Here is a 14037-nt window from a genome sequence, read left to right as displayed (position 1 = left end):
TGCTCTTGCAAAAGAGGAGCAGCAAGTGGGGCAAATCCTGTGAAAAACACTCCCAGAACTAGCCTGGAAGGGCATTGCTGAAGCTACCCCAAAAGTTTTCATGAGAGGATGATTCCCTCCAGCTGAAGTTCAACCTCACTAAATTAACTTACAGTTTAAGACAAAGCAGAGCAGCTTCAACCTCAGCCCTCTGAGCTCAGGCTTATCATTCTTTCCCAAGTCCATACAGCTCCTATCACATGGGGGTTCAGATCCTTTAGCTGGTCACATTAACATCACTTAACCAGTCACAGAAATGAAGCAGCGATGGCTGCAATTCCCATACAGTGACTGCTGCTGACAGAGACAGTTAAAAGTTCAACTCCTACCACAGTCCTGCTTTTAAGGATGGGAGGTTGGAAAGAAGACTCAGTGATCTACTGTTCATTCCTTCACTGAGCTCCAAAACTTGTGCACTGAGAAACGAATGAATACTGATAGAAGGAAAGACAACAGGGACTGGAAAATAACCTTTGTTTGTGAATGTTGCATGTAAAGATAAAAAGGAGCTGAGATTAAAAACTGAAGTAAAGTCAAGAACTGAAATGAGTAACTGGTTGTGATGAAAGACAAGAAATAAATTCTTATATGGTGGTGAGGCACTGGAATGGGTTGCCCAGAGAAGCTGTGAATGCTCCATCCCTGGCAGTGTTCAAGGCCAGGTTGGACAGAGCCTTGGCTGCAATGGTTTAGTGTGAGGTGTCCCTATCAATGGCAGGGGGAGTGGAACTAGATGATCTTAAGGTCCTTTCCAACCCTAACTATTCTATGATTCTATGATTAGCAAAGACTTGCGTTTTAAAGAAGCTTTTTCTGAAATAAAAAACAAATTGGCTGGAAAAACATAAAATGGAAAGAAAATTAAATTTTATCTACTTCATAGCTTAAGAAGTATTTGAAGCCAAGCAAAAAGAGGTCATCAATCAAAGTTTCCTCTGTACAAAGGGGCATTATGAAGCATCCAAGCTTTAAGCCTTTACAGACAGAGGCTGCGATGCTGAGCCTGCAGTCTGCAGGGAGAGCAGCATCCTCTGCACTCTGCTGTGAGAGAACTTAAAGGAATAAATCCCTGCACAGGGAAAGCAGTAAACCCAACTGGAGTATGCAGGTAAAAAACCAGAACACCCAAACCACAACACCTGCACAGTGTATCTGCTGAAACCATCACTGCCCCTCACCAGCATAACAATCATACCACACTTCACAGCAAGCTTCAAGTCAAACACAGGAGTTAGAGAAGTCTGCTGGAGTGGCAGCCAGCACTGCTAGGGACAGAGGACATGCTATGGGGACCAGGAGCCCTGCTCTTTGTTCCCCATTGCTCCCGTCTTCCTTTGCCTTCAGCACTGCAGCAAAAAGCAAACAGGCATCTGACCTACATTAGTGACTAAAGAAGAACACTACCTCTTACCTGGGACCATTATCACACCAAAGTGTTAAATACTCACTAATTAAATATTCACCAGCAAAAAACACAGCAGAGATTATGATACAAGCCAAACATCTGTTATCTACATGCTTGCAGATATTTGTTGTCTTTGGCTAGTTTTTAGTACCCTTTTCCACACTGTGGCAGCTACACATGCAATGAGTGTTACCTATGAACCACTGTGAAAGATAAAGAGAGCTGATGGCACTGCATCAGGTAATTCACACATCCTGAAGCATTTCTATCAAGTTCAGGGCTTATAAATGTATGCATTCTAAATAAGGAACATACTGACGGGAGAACACCAGGCCTCAGACACCAAGATAACTGGTTAACAGCATCCCTGGTTCACTTTCTTAATGGAGATCATATTCCTTATGGAATGAATAGAAGTGCAACAGAAAGCTTTACTTTAGCATCCTAATAACCAGAAATGCAACCAACAGAAGGTTTGAAGAAGGCAGAAGGAGGAGGTGGGGGAGAAGGGGTATGATCTTACCCAGATCCCCAGCAGAGAGAAATCCAGACATACACACAAACATACAGATTTCAAACCACTGTCAGGAGCCTGAAGCAGAGGGAAGAGGCTCACACTTGTTTATCTGCATACATTTTATATGAGAAATCAAGTTCTCTTTACATCTGGCTCTCCCAGTCAGCACTAATTGTTTCAAAACTGCAGGTATTACCGGACCTTTGCCATGTATCACAAAGAGCAAATATCAAAAGTAACTTCTTGTGTCTGAGTACTAACCAAAAAAACCCAAACTGAAACAAGGTCAACAGATCTGTCCCTTTTCAGCCTTACCTTTGTGTTTTTCTATGTTATCAGATTGTACACAAGCAACACATCCGAACACAATGTTTGTTTTCAGAAATTAAGTTTCTAAATCCATAAAATGAAACTCAGATTCAAACTGTGTAAAATGAAACTTGGCTATTCTGATTTATGGATATAAAGTGTAGCCATTACAGCTTAAGCTGTAAGCAGAATGAAGCAGTACCACTGAACAGCACGCACATGCAGCGCAGAGCATATCCTGTATTAGAACCTCAACAGCTAAAAATTGGCAGTTTGGGTTGTATTAAATGTGTACCTGCTAATACTTGCTTGTTGCTAGGCTTGGTTGTTGTTAGGGCTTTTTGCTTGGTTTCTTTGCTTATTTTAATTCTGTGGGTTTCTCTGAAAGCAACAAACATTTAAGCTGGGCTTGCAAATTCAACCTTCTGTGGAAGCTGTGATCTGTCCACAGGAGAAGGCTGTACAATCCCACTTTGTTAGTCCAAATGCAAAGGTGCCACCTACACAGGACCATAACTGCCTCAAAACCAGGGAGTATGAGCATGTCAATCCCCCACCCAGTTGAAACACTTTTCCAAACCAAACAAACATTTACAAATGTTCTGTTCACATAAAAATAAATTTTAATTGCATTTTAAAAATCATTTACATTTAGAATTTCAACTGCTTTTGCTGAATCCCTACTATCACTGAAATCAGGATTTCTGGTCAGTAGCAGTGTAATAAACTTATCCTGGTTTTATTTATTTACTTCTTAGAGCCATACCCTGAGGAAGGTTTGTGTTCCAACCATTAGGTCCTGCAAACTTATGCTCCAGAGAGGCTTTAAAGCCTTTATGTTGTGAATCCAGCTTCATGCACACACTGGGAGAGGACAGGCAGCTAAAACTAAAGAGGAATCTGACTTGGTTCACTGCTGCTATTTAGAAATCCGTGGGCAGCAGTAAGCCTAAACAGGTGCTTGGGAAAACCAACAACAAAGAAACATCAGGGCAAACAGGAACTATTAAAAGGGCAATAACCACCCTGGCTCCCACCCTCCTTGCATTAGGCAAAAGGCAGGTTTCTATCTTCCACCAACAGTGGGAGGTAAAATCGTGAGCACACTCCTCTAAAAGGAGAGGAACATGGAAGCTTCAAGCAGGGCTTAGGGCAAGAGCCTCGCTGCATGATCAGCACCAGAGGCCCTGCTGGAGCTGAAAAAACAAGCTGGAGGTTTCCAGTGTGCCGAGATGCTACCGGGCAAGAAATTCTCTGTTCTGAAAAAATATCAGCCAAAGGGCACCCCATCCTTTGGGTAGCAGGCAATGCTGTGCTGGACTGCTCTACCCAACTCAACACTTCTGGTTTCTCACACACAAAAGTCAAATTATGCACGTCTGAAAATGAAAAGCGAGTCCCCAAAGTATTAGTACTGATGACTGTCTGAATACCAAGCTACACTGCTGGTTTAGTACCTATCAAACCAGGTGGGGTTTTCTCTGAAGAACACAGTAGTGTGAACGCGCTGCCTCCAGCAGAGCTGTCTGATACTGTAACATAACCTACAGAACAAGTTCCCTATCAAGAACTCACACAAAGCTTTGCTTGGCAGCCCTACCTGCTGCTCCCTATCCAGCACTTACCCACCTGCACTCCATGAGGAAGAGGATGAAGAGGGACATGGGGAGGCCTCCACAACTGGAGACATGTTGCACTTTCTCTGTGGTTCAGGCACTGACAGCGCTGTCAAACACCACCCTTCCCAATGCCATGTACATCACAAGTGCTGCCCCTTCCACCTGCAGACTTGCTGCCTCACACAGAGCCACTCCAGCAACTCAGCCCCAAAGGGGCAGCAGGCAGATTTCGCAGGCTGCAGGACAAGCCATTCATTTGTGGATGCGGATGGCATGCATTTGCCACGGCTACAACCAAACCAGGCATCGACCCAAGTGGGTCAACTTGGTACAGACCTGGTGTTCAGGCTGTGCTGGAGACAGAAGTGAAGGTGCCCAGTCAGGGCCAACTTGCCCTCAAATACTACAAAAGAGTCAGCATGTCAATTGTAACAAGTGTTTTTCCATCGTTCAATAGAACCAAGCACACTGCTGAAATGCCTCCTGGCTTCATCAATGCTGCTGGACACACAGGAGAATGGATGCATACCAAGCCCATCTTTATCTCTGCTGCACATTTAATCACTGCTGCAAAGCACTTGCGAGCAGCTACACTGGAACTAGGTTTCTAATTTAACAAGGACGGAGAACTTCAGCTGGCACCTGCTGGGGTGTATGGCAAGCACATACAGGAGCTCACATCAGCCAAAGCAAGCCCTGTGCTTGCACCCAGCACTGCACCAGCAGAACATGCAGCTTCCCATCTTCCACTGCCTCTGCACAGCACAGCTCTGCAGCACTGCCAAACTCCCTGGTGCTACCACTCAGCTCCCTGGCTGCATCTACCTCCTGGGAGGAGCACAGCATGTTCCCCAGGGATTCCAAACACACACCTATGCCCTGCACCTATCTTTGGTAACACTCCACCGACATCCTATTCATGCACCACCACAAACACTGCAACTTCGCAGAGGCCCCTACAATCCCCAGCCACAACTGCAGGGATTATGCTCCAGCCTCTCCAAACCTAAACCACACTGCACACACTACCTGCACATGACTGACCTCTGTGCAGGCTGAGCCATGGATTGCTCTTTGCAGCCCACAGGACAGCACTGGTGACTGCTCAGTCCTGTCCATCAAAACAGAAACCAAACAAGCCAAAAACACAAAAGCACACCCAAAAAGCCCTAAACTGTCTGTGCTAGCACCGAGCTCTTTCTTCGATGTCACCACACCTTGCAGTTCCTCCCATCACCAGCTTCACCTTAACCAGTAACATCACGCTCACGTCAACACACGCAAAAGGAAGAGTTAAACTTCCAGTAACTATTTCAGCAAAGCAAACTACAGCTTTTATCAAGCATTCCTGCAAGAGGCAATAGCAGCAAGCCAGGCAGAGGAGGGCAGCCCTGCCTGCTCCAGCAGCACAAATGTCAACAGTACATTTGACTCAACACAAAACTCACACAGGTCAGACACTACATTTGCAACATATTCTGTAACTACCAGCCTGCAAACTCATGGCCACAGAACAATACTTATGATGCCATGAAATTATATGAAAGGAAGCAAGGCTATTGTTGATAGGCCTAAAAATCACAAGAGTCTGCACCTGGGAAGCGTTTAGGGGTCCACAAATCAACAGAGGTTGAAAACTGCTGCTCTAATTCAGAGCAGACTCTCATACAGACCTCTTCCACCCATTAACTTGGAAATCCTGGCAATGCCTTAACCACCATAAAGGATTTAACTCGCATTTTACTGAGTGAAGACTGCATTGCACAGCACATATGGCTCTGTGCAGACAGAACAAAACACAGGTCATATTCTTCTGGTATTAAAAACGGCATTGAACTCCTAGGGCAAACTTGCTAGGATTTAGTTTTTCTTTAGGTGTTTCTGTTACCTGTGCCTTTCTAAATGCCAGAGCAAGTAACTGGGGAGGGGGAGGAGGAATACTATATACAAGCAGCTGTCAGTCACAGACAAGAAAAACCTAAGTATATTCTAAGCAACTAGACTGGAAGTTGATCATCACCCTTAACACTGATTTTTGAGTTAAGAATGTCTTTTTAATAAGTCCTGTCTTAATTATAACTGAGAAAATGCCACTTTTCTTTCTTTGGGGCTCAAGTACTCTGTTAACATAGCCAGAGTTGACCCCTCCGCAGTGACCTCCAGATATGTTAACATCAATTAAGGAAAACAAACAGAAACCCCAACCTAATAATGGTTACACGTCACAGTTCAACCCCACTTGTGGAAGCAAGGTGCAGTGAGGTGCAAGAAGCTGCTATACTGCAAGAGGCCATCAACAAATCCATGACGTCATGAAAAGCACAAGGATGTTGCCCTGAAGTTAATCATCACTGCTCCAGCATCAAACTGAGCCACAACCACTTAGAAGAAGCTGTAAGGGCAGAACCAGAATCACTGTACCCTCAACAAGATAAGATTTGTTAGGGGAAAAAATGGTCCAAGTTCTGGGAGATGAACTTTTAAAAACAAATCACCAGCAAGTTGGTACAGAGACAGCAGAGGCAGCAGGCCCCGAGAGCAGCATGCATCCTAAAAAAGCACCTGTAAAAGCTGATTTTCCTGCTACTGATGGCTGTTTTCTTCCTGCAAGAGTAGCAGGCAATGTACTAAGCACACCACACCACAGAGCACAACTTCGCTGCTGAACAGCTGAGTGAAGTCTACACTCCTCTGGCAACAATCTTCACTGGAGACTTGAAATATTTATGACTGAGGACAGTATGTTAACCAAGACGTTGCTTAAACAGAGCCTTTCTTAATCCAGCTTGAAAACTAAGTTTTAAATATAGAAAGCAGAAAAACAGAGGTTTCTGCCATTACATTCAGCAAAACCTCACCTGCAGGACTGGCCAATTGGCAAGGAAACACCTCTGGTTTTGCTATTTGCATACAGACAATGTTCAGCTTTGGAGAGCTGCGCAGCCCCATATGAACTGTGATCGATCATTCACATCTCCCAGCACATGACACACAGCCAGGACATCCGTATTTTCTAGAGAATCCATGTTATTTCTGTAACATCAGATGTTACAGAACCAAATGTTATTTTTATCAGATGTTACTTTCTGTAACATCACCTACAGTAACAGGCATTTTGCACCTAATCAGCAATACAAGATTAGAAAACAAACAGAAATGAAAGAAGGAGAGGAAGAACAATTACAGCCAAATGCTAGAATAAATACTTCCAGGATCCAATCTGCTGTACAGGAGAGCTCCAGATTGTACTCTGTGCAAGAAAACCCTGCTGTCACTCAAAGGAGCTGCTCCTCCTTGCACCTAGGGAACACCATCCTGCTGTGACAGCATCTTAACACCCACTGCTCACACCATAACCACTGCAAGGAAGAGGCAGTACAGTGCCATCAAAGCATGAAAGCACCACAAACTCATTAACGACCTCAAAAATTTATGATTGAGCAGTAACAGCCCAGACAGTTCCATAACCATGGAAATATCCATTCTTCTGCGTGTCCACCACAGCTAAAGTCCTTTTTGAGTAAGTTTAGAGCTGTATGAGACCTGAATGTGCTTCAATAGAGGGGCCAGTAGATGCCAGCAGCCACAGCCAGGGGAGATCCAGCTCTGCGCTCACAGCATATATCTCAGTGGCAGAGGAGCACGTGCAAGATGGGATGCACAGGGGCAGCAGTGCGCCTAGAGCCTGTTCTCACCAGGTGTACAGAGGGGGAGACCATGCCCGCAGGAAGTGCAGACAGCCAAACGGAATTGATCTCTCCACCAGGAAGATGTCAAATGACCAAGGAAATTTATGTTCCATGCTCAAACAAACCACTGCCATGCCCATTGTGTCTCAGGGATATAATATTACCGGCAGTTAGTTACACCTCGAATCAGCCTGTAGTAGGAGACTCTTTCAGAACCGCTTGCAGGCGTAACACACATCACGTGGCATTGGTTCCTTCATTTTATTTTTAGCAAAGAGAGAAATGGCACTACATATCTGAGTTGATAAACAAAGAACCTTGTCTCACACAGGGACACATACTCTTTATAAAGAGAGTACTCTCCCCACAGCTGCAGACTGCAACAGAACTCAAGTTCATCATGGCTTAATTGTACACTTAAAGGGAGGACTTTGCTGGCCTTCAATGCTTTTAACACATTGCATACGGTGTGGTTCTGCTAAAGTAAAAACCTTCTAGTAGCCCTACACACATGCTTTACTCATTCCTTGCATCCAGCCACTGGAAGCAGCCATCCTTAGTGATTAAAGATGTGGTTCTGGATTTCCCTGTACCTCATTTCATCACTGCCATTACTTGAATATCACACTCCTACAGCATGGAGCTGGACAAGGAAATAGTATGAAAAGAATGAAAAGCAACAATGAGCAAGTGCCACACGCGAGCTCTGCACATCCTGCAGCCTGGATCCATCAGCATCCCGTGGAAAAAACAGCTTATGAATGTTTAACCAGGATCATACACTGCAGAACATGCACGCACCAGGAGTGGCACAGACGGACTTGAATCCAACAACACTCTGATTCCGAGTGCTCAACTTTGCAAACCAAATGACTCTAACATGCTTTGAGGGTAGCAATTAAAAACCAACAAACTGACAAAGCAAAAGCCAAATAATAAGGCACCAAAAAATACATAAAAAAGCAAAATTTCATCATGTGGGTTCTGTCAGAGACACATCCACCTCCCGCTCCACAGCAACTGAGTTCAAGCAAGAACCATGTCACTCAGACCCTATGTGGCTGCACCCACCCTCCCCAGTGCTGGAGACCGGGCCCAATTCTCCTTCTTAACTCCACATAATGCTGCCCAGGACTTCTTCAACTCATAAAGGCTGGGAAAGCACTAAAGAGAAGCTCATGTCAAGATGGTAAAGAACAGAGAGATTAAAAAACAGCCTCCTGTTTCAATTTAAATGGCAATAACCCAAAACACATGCACAAGGAAGTAAGCCAGCAGCTGCCAGCAGTCACTGCACCATCACTTCTGGAGCAGAAACAAGACCCAAGAACCACTGCTGTAAGTTTCTTCTCTCCAACACAAAATCTGTCAGTGGCTGCTGGGAGCATGGGGAGCTTCAGTCAACTTTAAGATTAACTTGACACTTAAAATAACTTCAGAATATGCACATCTCTCTTTACAACTGAATGCTGTCTGAGCAACCTCTTCCCTGTTTGGGGCAATGTTTGAGTACAGGACGCCAGGGCTATCGACAAATCCCCATGCAAAACAATACCTGCCACCCAGAGGCACTACTTAAATGCTGAACTTTGCATCCCACTAAAGACTAAACCAAAAAGATGGCCCTTCAGCTGGAAGCACTCCTGACGTTTTGGCAATCAGCATTTTCAAAGCAAGTTCACAATGACCCAGTGAAAAATTCAAAGGCTGCAAGGGGCAGACACAGAGGTCTGAGATATATGCAGCAAGTTTGAGCAGCAGCTAAGCTTCAAGAATAAAGGTTCTGAGAAAGTCTCTCTGTAAGGTGGAGGAGCCCCATCATCAGGCTGGGTAAAGATGATTACCTGAAACAGTAGCCCACCCTAAATACAGCAGTGCAGAACTCTCAGAGGCTTGTATTTCTTGTTTCAGTATGGTTTTTTGTTTTAAGTTTTAGCAGGCTTTCAAACTTGGTTCCAGTTACCCAAACACAAATGAGGCTGGAATTAAATGCCAACATCCATATGTGATCTCAGGAGCGAACCTGGTTATTTCCTGTTACTATGTCATGTTCAACAATTACAAGATTTAACTGTCACATTGGTAACTTGGCGGAGAGAAAAATCCTCCTCTCTTCCCATCCCACAAGCAGAGAGCTAATATGAAGGACCACTCAGATAAGCAGCACTTACTAAAGGAAGAGTTCAATACTTGAGAAGGACCCCAGGCTGCCTAAAAAACGCTGTTCTTTGTGTTTTCTTCTGAATGGAGCTATGCTTTTAAGTCACCGGCACAATTCAGCAACACTAATGTACTACAGCAAACAGGAACGCAGTTTTAAGGAAGTCAACCCCTCGATGCATATTCAAATAACAGGCTCAATCACTAAGTTTTGTCACCGTACAAGCTGCAGTTCTGCGAAGCACGTTGTAAAGCCACTGATAGCAGAGGCAAGCGTTGTGAAAGTACCTCTGCTCGCTTCTGTTTACAAAGTGAGACCCTCCCACAACCGCATCACTGAGCACATGTCTGCTGAAAGATCCCTGCTTTGCTCTGCAAAACAAAGCTAAGTGTATGCACAAACCGCAGCCCAACAGCAGCCTCTTACCCCCAAACACTCAAAACTGAGTATCCACATGGAGAATGATTCTTCCCAAGGAACACTGAAGAGGATCCACAAGCCAGAGCTGAGCCTGACAAATTAAGCCGCTGTCAGCACCTTCCCGAAATCGCCCCTTCCCGCAACAAGTGTTCCCCCTCCTCCAGAGCACACAGCAGGAACACTGCATGTTCCCAACTGCACCCAGGTGAAAGCAAATATTTCTCCACAAGTGCTGCAGGCACCAGTAGCATCTGTCCGGCATCAGCAGCTCTACTGAAATTAAAGAGAGCAAGATGGTTTTGGTGTCAGCGCTGTCACATGTGTTGATTTTCACACCTTGCATCAAGCAATGCTTAACACCCAACAGCATCCTCTAGTAAGGAACCTTAAATTTGACAGAACATATCTAAGAAACACATATGCAACTAGTAACAAAACCCCCCAAAAAACCACTTAAGAACTACAAGAAATATACATACATATCTGCAAATAATCACTCTGAGAACTACCCAGAAATAATACTTCCGTTCAAAAACGCATTTTACAACAAAGTTGAATGCAGCTAACTAAGAACTCTAAAAGTTCAACCAGTTTTGCTTCTTATTAAGCATATTAGAAAGCAAACTAAAGGAATTTGTGAACGCAGAAAGGAAAGGAAAAAAAGCCAAACTAGCAGGCCAGGTTTCCTGGCCGTGGTCTGTCAGGCCGTGACACGGCCCCTCCCTGGCCACCGCCAAAGTCTCACAGCTTGGGTACCTCCAGCCAGGCCAGACAAAGAGCCGTCTGACAGCGGCACAGCAGACCGGGCAGGAGAGGAAAGCGCTCCTCCTGCCCTCCTCATCTGCAGTGCGCGCAAAGAAAAGGAAAAAAAACCTTGCAATGGAAGAGAAACTCCACCGAACTTCGCGGCGATCTGCTGCTGCACGGCGCGGTGATGATGGGTCTTATTCCCGAGGGGAAAAGAGGCCGCGGAAGGTGCGCGGCAGGGCCCGCTGACAGCCCGCGCTGGCAGCTGGCCCCGCTGGCCCCGAAGGGCTGCAGTCGCGGGCTGAGGCCACGGCGCCTCGGCAGGGTCCCCTCGGCAAGATGGCTGCCCGCGCTCGAGGGTGCCGGCTGCGAGGGCGCCCGGCTCGGCCCTGCCGCACCGCGCCTCGCCGGCCTACGCCGCAAAATGGCAGCGGCCACGGCCCCCCGCCCGGCGCCCCCCTCCCCCCGCCGGTACTTACAAGCTGCAGGGCCGCGGCGGAAAGCTCCGGCTTCTCCCCGGGGCCGCCGTCCGGCACCGTAATCGGCACCGGCTCGACCGGCTGCAAGAGTGGCGGCGGAGGGCTTCCGGGGCCCTGCTGCAGCACGGAGCGGCCTCGGCTACGGGAGACGGGCTCAGCCGCCTCCTCGTCCACCTCCTCTTCTTCGTCGTAGTCTTCGTCGTCGTCGTCTTCGTCCTCCTCCTCCGGCGTCTCAGTGCCTTCCTCCTCCGCCTCCTCTCCGCCGTCGTCCCGCAGGAGCAGGGGGAAGCCCAAGGCCCCGCGGGGCGCCTCGGCCGCCGGTCCGGGTCCGTCGACGCTGTCCGCCGGGTCCTGCGCAGCGGGGAGGCGGGGTGGTGGCGAGCCGGGGTCGGGCAGGGCCTCAGCACCGTCGGCAGCGCCGCCGAGATACTCGGCGTTGATCATGGAGGCCAGGTCCTGCAGCCGGCGCAGAGGGATGTAGCAGGACGAGGGATCCTGGCCGTACACGGGCTTGGCGGCCGCCAGCTGCATGGCGGGCGGCTCGGGGCCACCCTTGGCCTCGGCGGCCGCCAGCGAGGTGCCGAAGGGGACGAGGCAGCTGCGGCGGCTCACTTCGCAGGCCTGCTCCATGCCGGGCCGCGGGCATCCACCTGCGGGCACAGCACAATGGGGTCAGCACTGCCGCCACTGCCGCAAAATGGCAGCCGCGCCCGGGGGCCCACTGCGCTCCGCCGGCCCCGCGCGGGCCGACGCCGTCGCCTCAGCGCTAAGCCACAGGCCTCGGCCTGCCGCCCAGCACAGGCACGACACGACTCTGGCTGGCTTCGGGCCCAGCCGCCTCGCCCGGGCAGCTGCCGCTCACCTGCGGCCGCCGCGGCCGGCTCGCCGCCTGCCCGCGGTGCGGGCCGAGAAGGAGACGCGCCGACCCGGCCGGGCCAGGCCCCGCCAGCGCCGCTCCACCGCCTCCCTCCTCCTCCCTCCCCCGCATGCGCGCGCCCGGCGCCGCCATCCCGCCGGCGCGCGCCACCCGCGCTTGCGCGCGCCCCCCCGCGCCCGCTCTTGGGGTTCGGTGGCGTCCAATCAGCGCGCGCCCGCGCGAGCTCCCCCCCATTCCCTTGCCCCCCCCCCCATCCACGGGCGTCCCCCTTTACTGCCCCCCCGTACGCGCCACCGCCCCGGGGTACAAACACTCAGTGCTGCCCCCCCCCGGTGTGCCCCGCCGGGCCCGCTACCCCCTGCGCACCGGACACACCGGCTCGGCCTCGCGCACATGGCGGCACACCCGGCCCCGCACCCTCGGGCCCGCTACCCCCATCTCAAGCAGCGGTGGGGCACCGGGCCGACGGGGCGGGACGGGGCGGCCGAGCAGTGCCTCACCTGCGGGCCCCGATGCTCCCGCCGGCCGCTGCCCTCCCCCCCCTCTGTTTCCCTTCCCGGTCGGCCGCGGGGCCGGTAGGCAGGCCGCGGGCCTGCGAGCGCCAACAAAATGGAGTCGCCAGGCCCTGCGCCCCAGAGGGACACACGGCGGCTGCTGCCCAGCGGCACGGACCGCCGGCTCCGCCTCGGTCCCGGTCCCGGTCGCAGCGGGCAGCCAGCGGGGCGGGGGTCGCGGGCCGTCGCCCGCCCCCGCCGGGCTCGGGTTACCCCCTGCCATTGTCCGCCGGGCCCGGCGCCCCGGCCGCGCTCCCCCCGCCGCCCACCCGCGGGCCGGGCTGTCGCCCACCGCGGGGCCCGCTGTGCCGGGCCGTGCTGTTGCCGAGCCGAGCCTCGCCGAGCCTCGCCCGCCGGGAAGCGGCGCCCGGGTGCCCGCGGCCTGGCTTGTCCTCGCCGGGGCTCCGCCGCTCCCGGACAGCGAGCGCCGCGCTCCCGCCCTCTCTCCCTCCGCCGAGCGGCGCGCCGCCGGCCCCGCGCCCGCCAGCTCCGCCGGGCAGGGCCGCCATCGGCGCCCACCGTCTCCTCCTCTGCCGGCCGGTGGCCCCGCGGCGGGCGGCGGCGGCTCCGTCGCTACCTCCAGATGGGGGCCGGGGTCTCCGCCGCCAGCCGCGCGGGTCCGGGAGCCGCGCCACGCCGCCGCCGCACCGGCACGGCTGGGCAGGCACGGGGCGGGGGCGGCCGGGCGGGGGGCAGCGGCCGGGGCAGCGCAGGGATGTGGCACCGGGGCGGTGCTGCCCGGGCTGCGCGGGGGGCAGGGCAGGGCCTGGCTGCCCCCCGGGGTGCCGGGCGGGGAGCTGGGTGCTGCCGCGGGGCTCGCTTCGGCGCTGCGCTGCGCTGCCCGGGCGGACCTGCTCCCCCTGCCCGTCGCTGCTCTTTGTTTCCCCCCCCACCATGATCGGGCCGTGCGGTAGCCCTGGCCGTGCCGCCACCGCGTTCCCCACGCCGGGCAGGGGCCCCGATCAGCCTCTGTGCACACTGCGGGAGGCAGTGCCTGCTGCCCAGCACTCGCTGCCCGGACGGATGCTGCCTTCTCTGCCGAAAACACCGTTCTGGAGCCGTTGCAGGTTGGCACCGCAGCGGGTCTGTGGGATCCGACCCGCGGGCATCCCTGTGCCCTGCCTGCGCCTTGACTGCACACGTTGGCAGCTCCTCCGAGGGCTCCTGGCTTCCCCATTTGGCCCTGCCCTACCTGCAACTGGCCATGGGGCAGCTATTTTT

General features: G+C 51.7%; 1 protein-coding gene across 3 annotated transcripts in view; it reads right to left on the bottom strand.

The window, feature by feature from the left end:
- The window catches only part of NSD1 (nuclear receptor binding SET domain protein 1), a 63652-nt gene extending 51269 nt beyond the window's left edge, over window positions 1–12383 (bottom strand). The window contains exons 1-2 of one of the 3 annotated variants that reach the window (XM_080627483.1): window positions 12248–12383; window positions 11386–12035 (exon numbers count right to left, since the gene is read on the bottom strand). In XM_080627483.1, coding sequence (XP_080483609.1) covers window positions 11386–12015 — 630 coding nt within the window. In that variant the 5' untranslated portion in view covers window positions 12016–12035; window positions 12248–12383. Of the gene's footprint in view, window positions 1–10165; window positions 10407–11385; window positions 12036–12247 lie in introns of those variants that run through there. The other 2 variants (XM_080627485.1, XM_080627484.1) reach the window with 2 other exon arrangements.
- Between the last annotated feature and the right edge of the window lie 1654 nt (window positions 12384–14037).

Source organism: Psittacula echo (assembly GCF_963264785.1).
Source record: "Psittacula echo genome assembly, chromosome: 11".
Lineage (NCBI taxonomy): Eukaryota > Metazoa > Chordata > Aves > Psittaciformes > Psittacidae > Psittacula > Psittacula echo.
This window is presented reverse-complemented; position numbering and strand designations above follow the sequence as displayed.